Source organism: Armigeres subalbatus, chromosome 3 (genome assembly GCF_024139115.2).
Source record: "Armigeres subalbatus isolate Guangzhou_Male chromosome 3, GZ_Asu_2, whole genome shotgun sequence".
In the NCBI taxonomy this organism is placed as follows: domain Eukaryota; kingdom Metazoa; phylum Arthropoda; class Insecta; order Diptera; family Culicidae; genus Armigeres; species Armigeres subalbatus.
The window spans coordinates 20,313,212-20,330,358 of NC_085141.1; the positions used below are offsets into that span (position 1 = coordinate 20,313,212).

General features: G+C 42.2%; 2 protein-coding genes across 2 annotated transcripts in view; one reads left to right on the forward strand and one right to left on the reverse strand.

Annotated features, from left to right (window-relative positions):
* LOC134225222 (AP-1 complex subunit beta-1) overlaps positions 1 to 17,147 on the forward strand; it is a 292,898-nt gene that overhangs the window by 101,947 nt on the left and 173,804 nt on the right. The window lies entirely within an intron of this gene.
* LOC134221155 (cationic amino acid transporter 3) overlaps positions 1 to 17,147 on the reverse strand; it is a 160,931-nt gene that overhangs the window by 17,455 nt on the left and 126,329 nt on the right. Inside the window, exons 4-10 of the mRNA XM_062700346.1 lie at positions 13,762 to 14,065; positions 13,489 to 13,642; positions 12,659 to 12,790; positions 3,857 to 3,955; positions 2,843 to 3,051; positions 1,850 to 2,021; positions 1,190 to 1,786 (exon numbers count right to left, since the gene is read on the reverse strand). Coding sequence (XP_062556330.1) covers positions 1,190 to 1,786; positions 1,850 to 2,021; positions 2,843 to 3,051; positions 3,857 to 3,955; positions 12,659 to 12,790; positions 13,489 to 13,642; positions 13,762 to 13,887 — 1,489 coding nt within the window. The 5' untranslated portion in view covers positions 13,888 to 14,065. The remainder of the gene's footprint in view (positions 1 to 1,189; positions 1,787 to 1,849; positions 2,022 to 2,842; positions 3,052 to 3,856; positions 3,956 to 12,658; positions 12,791 to 13,488; positions 13,643 to 13,761; positions 14,066 to 17,147) is intronic.

Consider the following 17,147-nt stretch of genomic DNA (forward strand, 5'->3'; position numbering starts at 1 on the left):
TGTTCATGCCGTTCCTTTGGTCGCTGAAAATTAATCACTGGCAAATCTTATGAATGGGACGGTCTTTTACCACCAAAACTGCAATCCAACTGGAAGTAATTCCACGAAACCATTGACCTCCTCCGCCAAATGTGGATTCCGCGCTTTCTATTACTCGCCAATCCAATCAACATTCATCTGCACTAGCGCTGATGCCATTGAAAAGGTGTATGGTGATGACTCTGTTCGCTCCTAGGCACACTATAGTCTTGCTGTTTTGTACAAAATGGTGAAATTTTCCCTCAAGCTGTCTGCCGGGGAATATTTCTGGTCCGACTAATAAATAGTTCTCTAAAGACTACAATCACAACCCGCCCGCTGGAAGACCTTCTTGGCCAATCGTTTTTCCCGAATCCAAGAAGACGCTCTGAACGGTATATCAAAACATAATCGACAAATATCAAGTTCAAGACAATTGGCTTAACCACTGAGAGCAAACCTAGAAACACTTCCAACTGATCTGGGTTCGTTGATATCCATAATATCAACAACCACAAACGCGTGCCAACGAAAACTGCAAGCCATCAAACCCGGCCGACTTGTAGTCGTTTAGATGACGCCCTTCCGCCGGCAAATTGACTATCGAATCCAGATTCCGCATCCCGGAAAAAGACGGCATCATTCGAGTCATGACGCTGATGATGATCTTCACCGGAAACGTCCTCAGACCTGTAGCAAGAATCGCCTTGTTGCAGTACAATATATGCTCGAGGCGTATTTTTCGTCATTGGAAATGTAATTATCTTTCTATTATTACCCCTTGTCTGAAGGAAGAAGTGAGATTAAGTCAGGCATCAATGTTAGTTCTTTGACTGCCATTGTTGCAAAGAAAACCACCTTCGAGTATGGCTACAACCTCATCAGACTGGAAGTCCTTGAAGATGTTCAGAAGAGTTTCCGGAGACACTATAAGATGAAGAATCTAAGAATTCCGTGAATTTTATTGGAAGTCCTTAGCTGCCAATTAAACGAGATTTAGGCCGTTTTGATATTCAAACTCGAACCGAAAACCAGGGGTGGCATTGCGCAGCTCGACTCGAAACGTGCAAACCATACAAAGTGTCATACGAAAGAGCTGTCGAAAGGAGATGCGCAATGAGGCCCCAGATACAAGGTTCCGGCGGCTTTACAGAAAACATTCATCACTTACCATAAAATTTGTTTTCGGACTTGTCCGATACCAGGAACTGATCGTCCCGACCCATGAAACCGTCCGGACTGTCATCCGCAAAGCTGTCATCCGAGTCGGGCGACCCTCTAGTGATCTTCTTCACCATCACATTCCCTTTCACGCGATGTTGCGTGCTAGGGTCCGGCGTACTCGGTGGTTGCGGTGTTCGCAGCTGCGCCGGTAGCAAGTCTACCAGCGTCGTACTGTGCGGCTGGTAGCGTAGAATCAGCACACAAGTCGACACTAGCGTGTAAGCCAACAACGTGCCAATGGACATCATCTCCACCAGAACTTCCAGCCGCACCGTCATCGCTACCAAGGAGGCAGCCAGTCCGCTGCCAATCGTTGCTAATCCAGGCACTCCGGTTTTGGTCCACAGCTGCGACAGCATCCGGAAGACCAACCCATCCTGAGCCATTGCGTATATCACCCGAGGCATAGGAAACATGGAACCGAACATGGCTACACTAAGACCGGCTGTGGCACCCAGCGCCACCAGGGCACGACACTTGGGGGCTCCCACGTAGGTCCACATCTGCACCAATGCCGAACCGGTGTCGATGTGGTCGTATGGAACTGAAATTAGATTGGCACAGATTACACAACTTATCCCTCCTGAATCTGCTACCTAATACACACCTGTAAGCGTGAGGACAAAGCTACTTGTCACATATACGAACAACACAATCACCAGTGATCCAACAATTGCCTTCGGAATGCTCTTCTGGGGATTATGCGCCTCCTCCCCCGTAGTGGCAATTATGTCGAACCCTATGAAAGCGTAGAAACAGGTGGCCGCCCCTGTGAACACCTGCAAATAATGATGGCAGGATAAGGTACAAATACGTCAGTGCGGTAACGTGAGGATGTTTACACCCATTCCGGTGAAGAGCTTAACAAATAATTAAATCTACTGCCTTTCAACTCGACTCGGGTTGTTCCATACGGTATTGGTCGGAAATCGTATACATGCTCTAATAAAAGGCAAATATGTGATACATTACACCAGCATATAATAATTTATGGATGATAATACACCACCCTGGATGAGGATGAGGATTGTTTCTGGATAAACAGTTAGATGTTGATAATGAAGAAAGAAATAAAAAGATGATAGAAATCAAGATTTTTTAGCAGTCATGTCCTATTTAATTTCTTTTTCCTTAAAAAAAATCCACAAAAAAGTCCTTGCACTTATAACAAACTGGTAGTCGAAATCATCTTCACGGAAACTTTATTGCCCTGTGCAAACTGTGCTTGACCGACCAGGAACTACACTTTACTACGAGAGATTTCCCGAGACGAACAAAACATTGCTAACCAACTCATGGAATAGTCCACTTGTTGTTACTGTTATCAGAAACACCATCACTGCACGTGAAAAGCAAAATAGGAATAGCTGGAGGAGCGATTCACGTACCAAAAAAAAAGAATAAACCCATGCAACAAAAAATCGATAAATTTTATTTAGGTTCGGCTTGCTCCCTGTTTGGATTCACATCGTAATTTATTACTCCACATGCAACGTTATATGGCATCATATAACTTACTATCCTGTAGACTAATGCTCAATCTTTTACTACATTTACATTGAAAATAAAAACCGAAAAAGGAAGAAACTTCCGCACTTACCCCACTCCAACCAAACGGTAGGAAACCCTCGTGCTCGCTCCACGTAGTCGTGTCAACGTAAAACATTCCGGCAGTTAGGATAAATACCCACGAGGCCAGATTGACCGTGTTGAGGACGTTGTTGAAGAGCACCGATTTGCTGGCCCCCAGGGCCAGCACGAAGGTCATCACCAGGGTGATGCCGAATGCGATGAAATCCGGTGGCCGGCCTACGACGTAATTTCCGTCGCCCGTGCAATGGGATTCAGTCATCGGGGGGTGGCACCGTTATCGTTTCCATGATGGCGACCGAGCCGGCGTCAATTAATGACCGGATGGTTAAAATATTCGAACGAATCGTAAGCGGAAATGCGAGCAAAAAAGCAAGAAGAAAGACAAAAATGGAGAGATGGAGACATATGGAAAAATATGAGATTTTTTAATGTTTTTGGATGATGGGTACAAATGAGTTGTGTTGAATAAGCATAAATAGCCTGTTATATACATAACTTTAATGTGTAACAATTGATCAAAAATATAAAATCCTTTCAGTATCCGACGAGTTTTTAGAATTGCCTAAAATTGTCTGTTGTCTTATTAGAAAATTATTAGAAAATCAGAAACGAAAAAATTATTTGAAATGTCTACGGCTAATCGGCATTAAATAAGATATGGTTAAATCATGATCTATGTTCATACATGTAAATGATAGTGTTGTTGTATATAAAAATCAAAAACTGATCTTTTTTAGACACATGCAATAAAAATTGAAAAAAGTTAATAGATGCTGTACGATTCATATAGAACTGTTGGCTGTGTTAGTTGCCTAATATTAGTAATGTAACAAATAGTCTGCCTTAACATCCAGCTGGCGACCAATTATACTAATGAAAGGTATTTAATGTATCAGTCTCTAGTAAATATGCTAATGAGAAATCGTAATAATGAATTCAGAGTATGAAGACGGCGAGATACTTGGATCTTATAACTGAACACAAAATTAATAACTGGTATCCGATTACTGATTCTACATACCAAATATGGTCCCCACGGCGGACGCTATGCTTCTACTGATGGACCCTCCTGATAGCGAATCGAAGCTGGCACTCAGTGCACAGGCACACGCGCTCGTACCTGATGGGAGATGGAAGCAGAGCAATTAATTACTTCTAGCTACTGCTGCAGCTTTTGAAACTGTCTGACAGATACACTTGGGATGGAACCCCACCAATAATTTAAATCCCCTCAAGCCCATCCGTTACCGTGCTGTGATTGGTTTGTTCAGAGACGATACAAGCATAAACTATGAGAACTAATTTAAGCTTTCATGGTCTTTTTTATGGACACCCTAAGTTTGCATTTCTGAAATTGGAAAATTTAGACACCGCTGATGCTAAATAAAAATCAAAATTGAAGGTCGGAAATAAAAAAAACTTTGGGGGCTGATCACTAACAAAGTATTTTCTATCTCATAGCAACAAACCCATATTTTCACTTTCAATAATGCAAATATTTTTGGTAAACATTTCTTCTACCGAAAATTACATAAGTATTAAGTATTAAGTAACTGTCCATCTTTAATTCACTCAATACCTTTTTACTTTCCACATTATTTTTTTTTACCGTAAACTGAGGGGAAGACTAGGATACAGGGTGTAAAACGGAAATGCCCAAATTCGAGACCGTCACGAAATTAGGAGAGATTTCAAACGCTAATAGCGTCTTTATCTTTCGACGGTTTTCTGAGATTTTCTTATCAATCGATTCGTAAACTCTCCAGCAGTTTTTCAATTCCATCGATACTATTGATTATTATCAACGTTAAACTATTGAAAATGTTATTTCTTTCCGAACCCGGTATAAAAATCAGAATTAATCAATCCCGTTTATGCATCCCCAACACGAACATCAAATTCATGTAAGGTACAGGCCTTTTGACCAATTCATGTGTATAAAAAGACCCGTGTTTCGCGTGCGCGCCTTATCTAATCAGGATTTCACGATGAGCGGACCAGGTCGTCTAGAAGCGGTCCCAGCGACAATGGGTGTCGAAGCGGTGGAGGTGCAGCAGAAATGTTTGCCTACCCTCCCGACTCTAGTGGGCCGTACGTTGTTTACTTCCGACCCAAAGGCAAACGCTTGAATATCAGCCAGATCAGCAAAGATTTGGAAAAGCGGTTTTCGTCTGTCACGACCATTGACATGGTTGGGTCCAGTAAGCTTCGCGTCACGATCAGTGATCGCAAACGGGCCAACGAGATTGTCACCTGTGAGCTTTTCACTCTCGAATATAAAGTTTATTTACCGTCAGCAAAGTGTGATACCGCGGGGGTGGTGACAGAGGGAAGTATGACATGCGACGATTTGAAACAAGGTTTCGGTCGTTTCAAGAACGTTTCTTTGCCTCTTGTTGCGATACTGGATTGCAAACAAAAGTATTCGGTGTCGCAGGAGGGAGCGAAGCGGATACTCCTCGTCTGACTCTTTCCGCGTCACCTTTTCCGAGTCCGCACTGCCTGACTACGTATTTTTTTTGTCTTCCTAAGCAATGTTCTTCGCGCGGCCACTTGTTTGATAAAAGGATCGAGTTCGACCACAGGGCACCGGTATGACCCATGAAGCTGACTCCGAACCCTTGGACCACCTCTTATTTGCGCCTGAACTAGCCATTCCTCGAGTACACGCACCACCTTCTGTGTAGCTCCGAGACGATTTGGACGATAGCCGATAACACGGCGCTCCAGCCAACTTCATATTTACACATCCTCCGGTATAGGTTGTCCGGGGTAGTGTCCAGACCACATGTGGCAAGCATGTGGTCACACATTGTGCGAAAACGTGGGCACACGAACAACACGTTTTCCGCCGTTTCCTCTGAACCTGCGCACACCGGACACTCGGGCGAGGCCGAGTGTCCGAATTGGTGTAGATACTGTCCGAAGCAACCATGGCCTGTAAGGATCTGGGTCAGGTGGAAAGTTATTTCCCCATGGCGCCTTTTGACCCACGTACCTATCTCCGGTTTCAACCTATGTGTCCATTTACCCTTAGTGGAACTGTCCCACGCACGCTGCATTTGACCATTGGGGCCGACCTGACAGTCCTACGAATGTCTCTTGTGCCGCGCATATTTCGAAGCAATCTATGTCTTCACCGATAACGATGTCAATAGGCATCATACTGGTGATGACGCAAAATGCATCGTGCGACACGGTACGTTACGCGCTCGCAAATCTTAGGCATATGAGCTTATACGTACTTTCTAACTTCGTTCTGTAGCAGTTAATACGCAGGGCCTGGGGCATGGCCCCCCATACCTCAGTATGGACATAGCGACACTAGCCAGAAGCTTGCGCTTGCTTGGACATCATCCGGGACAATGCCACTATAGCTGTGGCGGCACGCTTGCAGGCGTAATTAACGTGTTTACCAAAGGTAAGCTTATCGTCGATCATTACCCCCAAGAGTTTGATGGAGCGTTCAGAGGTGACCGCGCAGTTTCCTGCCCTTATCTCCGCTTGTTGCTCCGACTTTTGGTTGTTAACAACAACCACCTTAGTCTTGTGGTGAGCCAGTTCTACCTTCCTGGAACTCATCCACTCCTCCACAATTGCGATCGAGTGGGCTGCAGTCAACTCCACCTCTTCGATCGATTTGCCGTAGACATCCAGCGTAATATCGTCAGCGAAGCCGACGATTGCAACGCCCACCGGAAACTTCAACTTCAAGACACCGTCGTACATGACGTTCCATAACACCGGACCCAGTATGGAACCTTGCGGAACCCCTGAGGTTATGTCAACGCACTTCCGACCCGCCTTCGTGTCGTATACCAGTACTCGATTCTGGAAGTAGCTTCCAAGAATTTTGTACAGGTACTCGGGAATTCTAAGACGCAGGAGCGCATCTGCAATAGCCGCCCAACTGGCACTATTGAATGCATTCCTCACGTCGAGAGTCACTACTGCACAATAGCGAACTCCCCTCCTTTTACGCTGGATAGCTATCTCCGCGAATTTGGCAACCGACAAGATAGCGTCTACGGTCGACTTACCCTTTCGGAAGCCAAACTGGTTACTCGATAGACCATCCGCACCCTCCGTGCGTATCAACAACCGTTGATCTTCTCGAGCACCTTCCCCGCCGTATCAAGCAGGCATATTGGTCTATATGCCGACGGATCCCCGGTGGCTTTCCCGCCTTTGGCAATAGGACCAAGCTCTGCCTTTTCCATTCATCAGGAAAGACTCCCTCGTCCAGGCATCTCTGCATGAACATCTCGGGAGCCTCAGCAATTGCCGCTTTGATGGCCAGATTCGGAATACCAACCTGTCCTGGCGCCTTACCTACACTAAGGGACTGTGCAATCCCCGCAAGTTCCGCCACAGTTACTCTTCCCTCGTCGGCCACCCTGGCCCCTGGCAGCTCCACAAAGTGAGGTTACTGCGTAGTGATTGGCAAACTTCGTCTACCTGTTCGGCTGTATGTACCGAAGGTGATGAATTGTGTTAATTGCAAGCATGTGGGCCACACCGCTCAGTACTGCTGCACTAAACCTCGCTGTGCATCATGCGGAGAGAAACATGTCGAGGGCACGTGCAAGACGGCACCGAAATGTGTCTATCGTAACGAAAGCCATCCACATGCTCTTGAAGCTTGCTCAACATACATACAGCAGCGAATCCACCAGAAGCGGTCTCTTCAGCAGCGTTCTCGGCGAAGTTACGCCGAAATGTTGAGGAACGCCATCTACTCGTTTCTTCCTTTGGACACTCAAGGTAGCTCTGACTTCGAGGTTGGATATGGGGTTCCCTTTGTTTTCAATAGCTCAACGAGGAAGAGAATAAATCAGAGCCAGCGACCCTCGAAAAAGCCTAGAAAACAGCCTCAAAGTGAGCCCCAATCCAACATGGTCAAATTCAAGGCGGGTGGAAATACTCAAAAACGTTCAACTTTTGTGGTTTCACATCGGGATGATCGAGAGTTTCCACCACTTCCGGGAACATCTAAAATCCCAAATGCGATTTCTCAGCCGGAACGAGAGTATAGAGAGCGAATAGAAGAACTCCCGAGGGCTCCAATGTTCACACTTTCTGGCATCGTGGAGCTCATCCTCAACACAGAAAAAAATAATGAAAAGTAATTAGCGCGTAAATAATCAACACGTGGAAAATTACACTATTCTGGGCGTACATGGATCTTTTCCAACAAGTTCGCCCTGAATGTATGCAATTTACATAGCATTATGACACTTATTCGTATAAAAAGTGACATAATGCAATACAAATTGCATACATTCAGATGATAATATCGTTTAAATCTACGCTCTTTTTGGCATTCCCTTTATGTGCATTACTTTCGTGTAAATTTCAACAACTTTTTCTATCTGTGAACTTCTTTGATGCTTCCGACCCCGTGAAGAACTGTTCTCTCTATTCTGAATCCACTCCTGAAGCAGCTGGCTTAAAAAATGCACCTACTCGAGTCACTTGTATCCTTCGATGGCTAACTTTGTCGATAAGGCTAACATGATTTCGATTCTACAGTGGAACTGTCGAAGTATTCTTCCAAAATTAGGTATTTTTATATTTTTAGTTAACAAATTAAAATGCAATGCTTTTACTTTATGTGAAACGTGGCTAACATCAGATGTGAGCCTTCTTTTTCCTGATTTCAACATAATCCGACGCGATCGGGCAAATCGATATAGAGGTGTGCTTTAAGTGATCAAAAAACATCACTCCTTCTATAGAGTCGTTCTTGCGCCGAAGTCTGGTACCGAAGCTGCCGCATGTCAGGTGACTATTCGTGGAAAAGACCTCAGTATCGCCTCGATATATCTTCCTACAAACATCGTGATATTTCGTAGAGATCTCTCACACATCTGCTCGGTTATGCCCGAGCCACTGTTGCTTACTGGGAGATTTGAACTTCCTCCTAACAGGCTGGGAGGAACTGTACGACGACAACCGTTCAATAATGATATACGACCTCTGCGACGACTTCAATATGTCAATTTTGAATACAGGAGAAGTTACACGAGTGGCTCCTCCAGCAAGAGATAGCCGTCTAGATCTTTCCATTTGTTCAAGCTCATTATCGTTGGACTGTACTTCGAAGGTGGTCCAAGATCCCCATGGTAGTGATCATTTGCCGATCGAAGTCTCGATTTCCAATGGACGTAATCAAACTGTTTCTATCGACCTCTCATATGACCTCACGAAACACATCGATTGGGGCACATATGCGGAGGCCATTATTGATGGCGTTATGTCGATAAAAGCATTTCCCCCGCGGGAAAAGTACGAGCTTCTATCCCAGTTGATCCTTGACAGCAGCGCTCTTCAGGTACAACGCCGGTCAGTGCCAGGAGCTTCGGTTCGTAAGAAATCACACAATCCGTGGTGGGATGTCGAGTGTACACAACCTTATCGCAAGAAATCCTCAGTGTTTAAAGAATTTCGGAAACACGGCTCGATCGTACTTCACAAACGGTACATCGCGCTCGAGATCCAGTTCAAGAAACTGGTCAAAGTAAAGAAACGCGGATATTGGCGCACTTTTGTGCGTTTATCGAGGGAGATCTCAATGAAAACTCTATGGACCGTCGGGAGAAGAATGCGAAACGCGTGATCCGTAAAAGCTCGTCACGGTGGATACTCGACTTTGCAAAAAAAAAAGTTTATCCGGATTCGGTACCGGTGAAGAAAGAGTTACGTGATGCTTTTGCTGACAGGGATGATATAGATCGTCCTTTCTCGATGATTGAATTCTCGCTGGCAAAACATACTTTTGCATATAAACAACAAAGACGGATCCATAAAAAATTAAAAACGATCCATAAATCACATCTGAATGTTCCTTAAAACACTACCATAAATCCATAAAAAAGTTCAGGAGATTCCATAAAGAATATTTTTTCGATCCATAACTAAGCTGAAATTTAGCAATTAATAGGAAAATATGTTTCATTAACATGGTCAAGAAAAACAATACAATTCTTGCTATTTTGTCATGAACATATGACAAATGATCCATAAAAAAAACTATATTTTGATCCATAAAACTTCAAATTTGCGCTTTTTTATCGTGATGATGATCCATAATTTCAGTAATATGATCCATAATTTTAGTCATATGATCCATAACTTTGTTCAAATGATCCAATTGATGATATGATCCATAAACTTTGATAAATGATCCATAGATTTTATAAAATGTGTGGATCATTTATTATCAAAATTATCAAAATTATGGATCATATGACCAAAATTATGGATCATATTACTAAAATTATGGATCATCAACACGATAAAAAATGCGCAAATTTGAAATTTTATGGATCAAAATATAGTTTTTATGGATAATTTTTCAAAGTTTTATGGATCATAACAATATTCTTTATGGAATCTCCCAAACTATTTTATGGATTTATGGTAGCGTTTTATGAAACATTCAGATGTTATTTATGGATCGTTTTTCTTTTTTTTTATGGATCGTTTTTGTACATTGAACGGTGCAAAGTAAGGGCTGCCATTCTCGCTTGCTCTCCTTTCATGTAACAATTCCGCTCAAGGGAAGGATAGAATCATGTTCAATTTACTTAAAAGTCTATCAGAGGTGTAGGCGCTTATTGAGCTTGTTCAATCAGTTACTAGGAATGCAACATTGTTCCAGATGATTGGAGGCAAGTGAGGGTGATAGCCATCCAGAAGCCCGGAAAACCCGCGTCGGATTATAATCGTATAGTCCCATCGCGATGCTGTCCTGTCTTCGGAAGTTGTTGGAGAAGATTATTCTCTTCCGGCTAGACAAATGGGTTGAAACGAATAGTTTTTTGTCAGATACACAATTTGGTTTCCGCAGGGGCAAGGGAACGAACGACTGTATTGCCTTGTTTTTTTTTCAGAAATTCAGTTTACTTTCGCTAAAAAAGAGCGAATGGGTTCAGTGTTTTTTGACATTAAGGGGACTTTTCATTCAGTTTGCGTTGATGTCTTATCCGACAAACTCCTCTCGTGTGGGCTTTCACCAATTTGAACAATTATTTGTACAATTTGTTGTCAAAGAAACGTATGAGTTTGTCTCATGGTGACTCGGCAACTTCACGAATTAGCTACATAGGTCTCCCCCAGAGCTCATGTTTGAGCCCCCTACTTTACAATTTTTACGTCAGAGACATTGATGAATGTCTCATGCCGAATTGCTCGTTAAGACAGCTTGCAGACGACTGCGTTGTATCCGTTCCGGGGCCAACCGCAATTGATCTGCAAGAACAATTGCAAGATACTCTGGACAATTTGTCCACTTGGGCTACGAAGGTATCGAAATCTCTCTGGAGAAAACTGAGATGGTTGTCTTTTCAAAAAACGTAAGCCGGCAAAGTTCCCGCTGTAACAGTATATCAAATGCAACCAATTTTGGTCACATTTGAGTTTCTGCAACCAAATCAGCATGAGTTGTGCTACTAGGGCCGTGATGTGATGTGATGTGAAAAATCACGAGGAATGTCAACTTTGTGAACATCAGAATTGTTATTACTTAAGTACCCTAAAATCCTTTGCTTTCCTACTGTATTATTGTATTCCCTAAACTCGACTGAACCGCGAGTCTTCTTGTTCCCCGAAACTAATACTATGTTTAAGAATCAAGAAAAGTATTGTTTAACTTGATTTTGGCTCAGTAATTACTTCACGGCAAATAAGCCTTCCAAATAAACGAAAGATTAAAACATCTTTTTTTTAATGTAAAAAAATAAAGAAATAAAAATTAAAAAATACTTTTTGGATATTTTCTCTTTCCTTTGATGTCTAAATTGCCTAAAAAGAGTAAAGAAATATGGAAATGCTTTTAGGTTAAACAAAGATTACTGACTTTGCTGAAATTACTGAATATGACTTATTCATCATTACAGTACCTATTAAAAACGACGTACTTTTTTATACCTTGATGTTATACACCCACTATCAAAACCAACCAAAGCAATGACAATGGCAGTATACCCAGAAGGGAACCGCAAAGTCTGCTGTTGGCAATTCATGTCCTCCAGTAGCCCGTGAGGTAGAGCATATATAAAAGAAAAAATAAGTTGCGAATGTCCTTTTGAACGACGTTGACTACAGCGAAGGGACAAGTCAAATCTAAGAAAAAAAAACTCTATACCTGCAGTGATGCAGTATTCTAAAAATAAAACCTCGATGGAACATTGCTTTTTGCAATTTTTCAATTGCCACCTATTGGAATTTCCGCAACGATGCAACTGGTTGCACAACAGACCATCGCAAAAAAGAGCAATCCCTAAAGTGCCACTACCAATTCAGTTGTTGAGCGTTGGCCAGTTGAATTTTCCCGCATTGCCTATCCTAGTGCTGACCGAGAAATCAGAAAATAAATAATTTCCTTTCGCATTTCGCACACTTTACGATGGCGGACGGTGAATGCAGGACTACAGCACAAGTGCAAAGTTTGTTTGCAGTATTGCTTAACGCTCCCACCACTACCTCCGCTGTATGACCGTCCATTGCTAGCTGGGATGTCGTATGTTTTATTCCTACCGCAAAACATTACAGTATAATATGGTATAATCTTGCTGTGGGCTCCTCTGAGTCTGGAGTTGTTTGCAATGCAGTGATTTGACCTCCGGGTCGTACAATGAGATACAGTGTAGTGAAGATTTTTGCGAATTAGCTATATTCGAGTAAAATTTACCTTTGGACAATTTTTCAAACCAAATAAAGCAAGCTTGTGTAGATTTCGACGAAACCAACCATAAACAGTAACATCTCAAAAGGTGAGATAAGACAAAAATCAGATACGAAAGCCCTAAATCCTACTTACCAATTAAATATTCTAATATCATGTTCCATCCGATGACGAACGCCACGAACTCTCCTACCGAGACATAGGAGTACATGTACGCCGACCCAGACGTGTGTGGCACTCGGACGCCAAACTCCGCATAACAGGCTCCTGTGTTAGACCGACCACAGAATTCAGCGGGACAAAACATGAAATTGAAAATGGAAATCGTTAAAGGTACGGCGCGTGCATAAGACGTACAACATAAATACACAAACATAATCGTTACAGAAAGGTGGAAAATGGGGCTCTACAACGGCAGAGGAAAACAAAACGATGTGAGCAGGGGACTACGAAGTTAGGTCAGACTGATCCCACCTGGATTTCGATTGTCGTCTTTTATGAAAGGTGAAATAATCTTATAAAGCTAAGCTGGTTATTTGATATTATTAGAATGTTCTTGCGTGAGTAACTTTAGCATAATTTGGGTTTCGATTCCAATCCGCTTACAAATAGATTATCATCCTTAGGATGATTGTATAAGAAAGGAGCTTCCCAAGCAGACATGCCCATTAACATCAAACAAATAAATAAAATGTAGGAATAAATGTTATGAAAATTCAACTGTATAAAAAAATGGCACAAATTTTGAAAAAGCCCCCTTTAAAGAGTGTATTTAAAACTATGAATTATGTCATGAGGTAACTAATTAATTAGATTATGTTTGGAAGCATGCGACTAATTCGTTTGTACGTTCGTCCAATCCAAATGAGATCACAGCAAAGTGAAGTGAAATTCGAGAGTGGTTATTGCAAACAACAATCAGTAGATACACATACGTATTAAAGAAAATTAAATTTTATCTTTACCTGAAAATATACTAGCTATTGCTGCTATGATAAAACTAAGCACTACACCGGGACCAGCTATGTTTCTCGCTACCATACCAGCGACTAGATACATACCGGTGCCACAACACGATCCCACTCCGAGTGAGGTTAGGTCGAGTGTGGTTAGACATTTCTGTAGTGAAAAAAAAACAATACCAACAAAACACAAGCACAGTGAGATGTTTATGGTCTGTGCCAATGCAATTCCGAGTTTCCGTGAGGTTCATTAGTGGAGCGTGCAAATTATCTTACCGTTAGTTTTGGCTTTGTACTTTTCGGATCTTCGCCCTGGAGCTTGCGGAGGTCCTTGGTTCGGACTAGTTTCGAGAAGAGTGTCAATCCAGTGCCGCCACCTGGGAGCGGAATCGAAAACTTCATCTTCGCCCGGTTGAACCTATGGTGATGGTCTGTTGAACGGTGGGGGTTTTGGGATGGAAGATGTGGTGAATTCTATGCTAGATGGGTCAGAGCGTTGCTTGGAAAGCGTCCGTGGGTTGGTTCAGCCGATGAAGTGACCTGATAGGCCCCAGGCGCTTCTGCTCCTGCAGCCTGTTGCCTGCAAACACGGGAGACAAATATAAAAAAAAATCTGATGAAATTCTAACATCTTGAGCTTTGATTTACATTTATAATGCAATTTTTGTTTATGTTTCTTATAAAAGACAAAAAATCATTGAAATACAGGACCAGCGTTGTCGACCTAAAGTCGTGCAGACAGAACTCTCAACGCCTGGCATTAGAAAACGCACAGTTCATTACACAGACATCCAGTAATTCAATGAAGCTTTACCTGACTACGAATAAATTTTTCAGACTGCGGTTAGAATCGAAACCACATTTTAAAGCTATTTAAGAAGATATTTAAGCTAATATGTTATATTTTACTTATGCATAAGCATCTGACGCACGGCCACAAATCCCATAAAAGAATTCATTCCATGTCACTTACTCATAAAATAAGAAAAGTATCATATACAATATACAATTAATTAGCGTAAATCTAGTATCTCGTTTTTTATAAGTACTGGCTTTTTCTTACTACATTTATACCAACTAAATAGCAAGTGCACAAAACAATTTAAAATCCAAACCAGTTCAAAACTCACGACGGCTAAATGTGGTTCACGCCATTAAGCATCTAAAACGAAAGACAATCATTTGGCAATAATATTGCAATATATGTACGTGAAATGGATCCACGATGTCACAAAAAGGGAATTACACAGAATATATTAAACCTGCCTTGCCAGTACAGAAATCATCGTGTCAGGTTTCAACTGAAATCAACCATTTCAATCTGACGGTACTTGAAGATAAATATGCGAACCTCCCTTTGTTGTACCATTTTGGTGATTTCACACGCCCGTCTTCTGATTTTGTGTAAATATGCAAATTATATTGTGCTATCTGTGTCTAGGACATGATATCAGCATCCAGGGAATCTAACCCCGCACCTACACAGAGAATCACAATAGGCGTGATTCGATTGACTTTTTTTGTTTCACCTTACCGCTTGAATGTTATCAGAGTTGAACACTTATACAGCAAATCTGGAAACATTGCATTGGCTTCAATTCAATTTGGAATGGAATTGAGCTGCATTACAAATGTGTTTTGATTTAATTTGAAATCATGAAGGCCTATATTCAATAAGCATGTAAGTCTTAAAATAAGTCCAAATGTATCTTGGGGTGAATTTCTCAGCTATACTATATTGTCCCCTTTCCCCAAGATTAAGCAAAAAACATGGCAAGATAACGAACAAGAAGTAATAAAAGATTCAAATTTGTTGTTTGGTGATTCAGTGTTTGGAAAGCAAAACCTCACTACCAATAACCACACATAGCCACTTTTGAACCTTGGATATGGGCCTAAGAAATCCATAGAAATTAGCTCCCACGGTCGAGAGCAAATTTTAGTTTTTCCACAAATTGGCTGAACGTTGGGTGTTGGGTGTTTTCGACTAGCGGCATAATTCACATTGACTGCAATACCGTTTAACATCAGCTGCCAATTTCGGCCAGTAATTCCGCTCGCGAACCATCGCCAAGGTTTTGACAAAGCCAAGGTGTGCCTCTTCATGCACATTTTGAATGATGCTACGTCTCTCGATGACAGGAACTACATATTTCCAGCGGAAGGTAGAATCTTCCTCATCCGTTGTGCTGCGGATATGCTTGAAGATCATTCCATCACATGTCTGAAAATCTGGATACTTTTCTGGATGACTTTCTACCATCTTCTTCAGTTGCGTGATGTACGGATCCAATACAACGGTGTTAATTTGGTTTGTTTGCGGATCCTTTCTTGTACTGTAGGACCATGTCGTATTTAGAAAGTTTTAGTGCCCATCTTGCGATTCTGGCGGACTTACTTTCAATCGACATGGTCTGTAAGAAAGTTAAGCTCATAGCATCCGTTTGTATGATGAACTTAGAACCGTCGATAAAATGTTTAAAATTCTCAATATTTAATAGAACCGCGAGACACTCACGCTCGGTAGCGCTGTACCGTTTTTGGGTGCTCGACAACTTTTTGGAGTAATAAGCGATGAGTTTTCGATCACCGCTTTGTATTTGTACCAGTACCCACCGCTAGGTCAGAACTGTCGCGTCGGTCTCGATGATAAATGGCACATTAAAGTCGGCATTTGCCAAGATCGGGGCTGAAACGAGAGCGGTTTTTGACTTCTCTAAGGCGTCATTGGCAATTTTGGTCCATACGAATGTTTTTTTTTCCTTTTTTGATAGATGTTGTAATTTCTGAATAATTCGGCAAGAATTTCTGATAAAATCCTGCAAGTCCAAGAAAACGTCGTACATCTTTGACAGTCATCGGTACCGGATAGTCGAGCACAGGTTGGATTTTAGTTACGTCCATCGACAAGCCTTCTTCAGACAAGACGTATCCCAAATATTTAATTGTTTTCTGGCAAAACTTGCTCTTTTGCAGATTTCTTGTCAGTCCGTCTCTTCGAAGTCGTTCTGCAACAATTTGGATTAGACGTATGTGTTCCTCGAGACTGTTTGAGATGATGATTATATCGTCAAGATACACATATACATACGGCTCGAGGTCATGTCCAAGGACTTGAGACATCAATCGGACCATTGTCGCGGGCGCATTGGTCAACCCAAAAGGCATGACTACAAAACGGAACAAGCCTTTGTTAGTCCGGAATGCGGTTTTGTCTCGTGCTGTGCTCCAGGGGTACCTGGTAATAGGACTCCGATAAATCTATCACTGAGAAGTATTTTGCTTTGGGTAGGCGCTGAACGATTCCCATCATGTTAGGGAAAGGAAGTCATCCTTCTTGATACATTGGTTGAGTCTTCTTGAGTCAAGGCAGATCCTCCACTTTCCATTTGGTTTTTTGATTGGAAGGAGGGAGCTTAAGAAGTCAACTGGTCCTTGACATTCTTCTACGACTTCTAGGTCTTTCATTCGTTGAACTTCTGCGTCGATCACACTTTTGATACTTGAAGATCAGTGATAGTAGGAGATCTTTTTAGACTTAGAGTCCGGAAGAAGATCAATTCTGTGTTCAATCAACGCCGTGCGACCTAACTGACCTTCTCTTGTCTCTGGCAGTTGTTCAATGGCTTGGAAAAGTGCTTCCCTCTCTGTTCCGGTAAGAG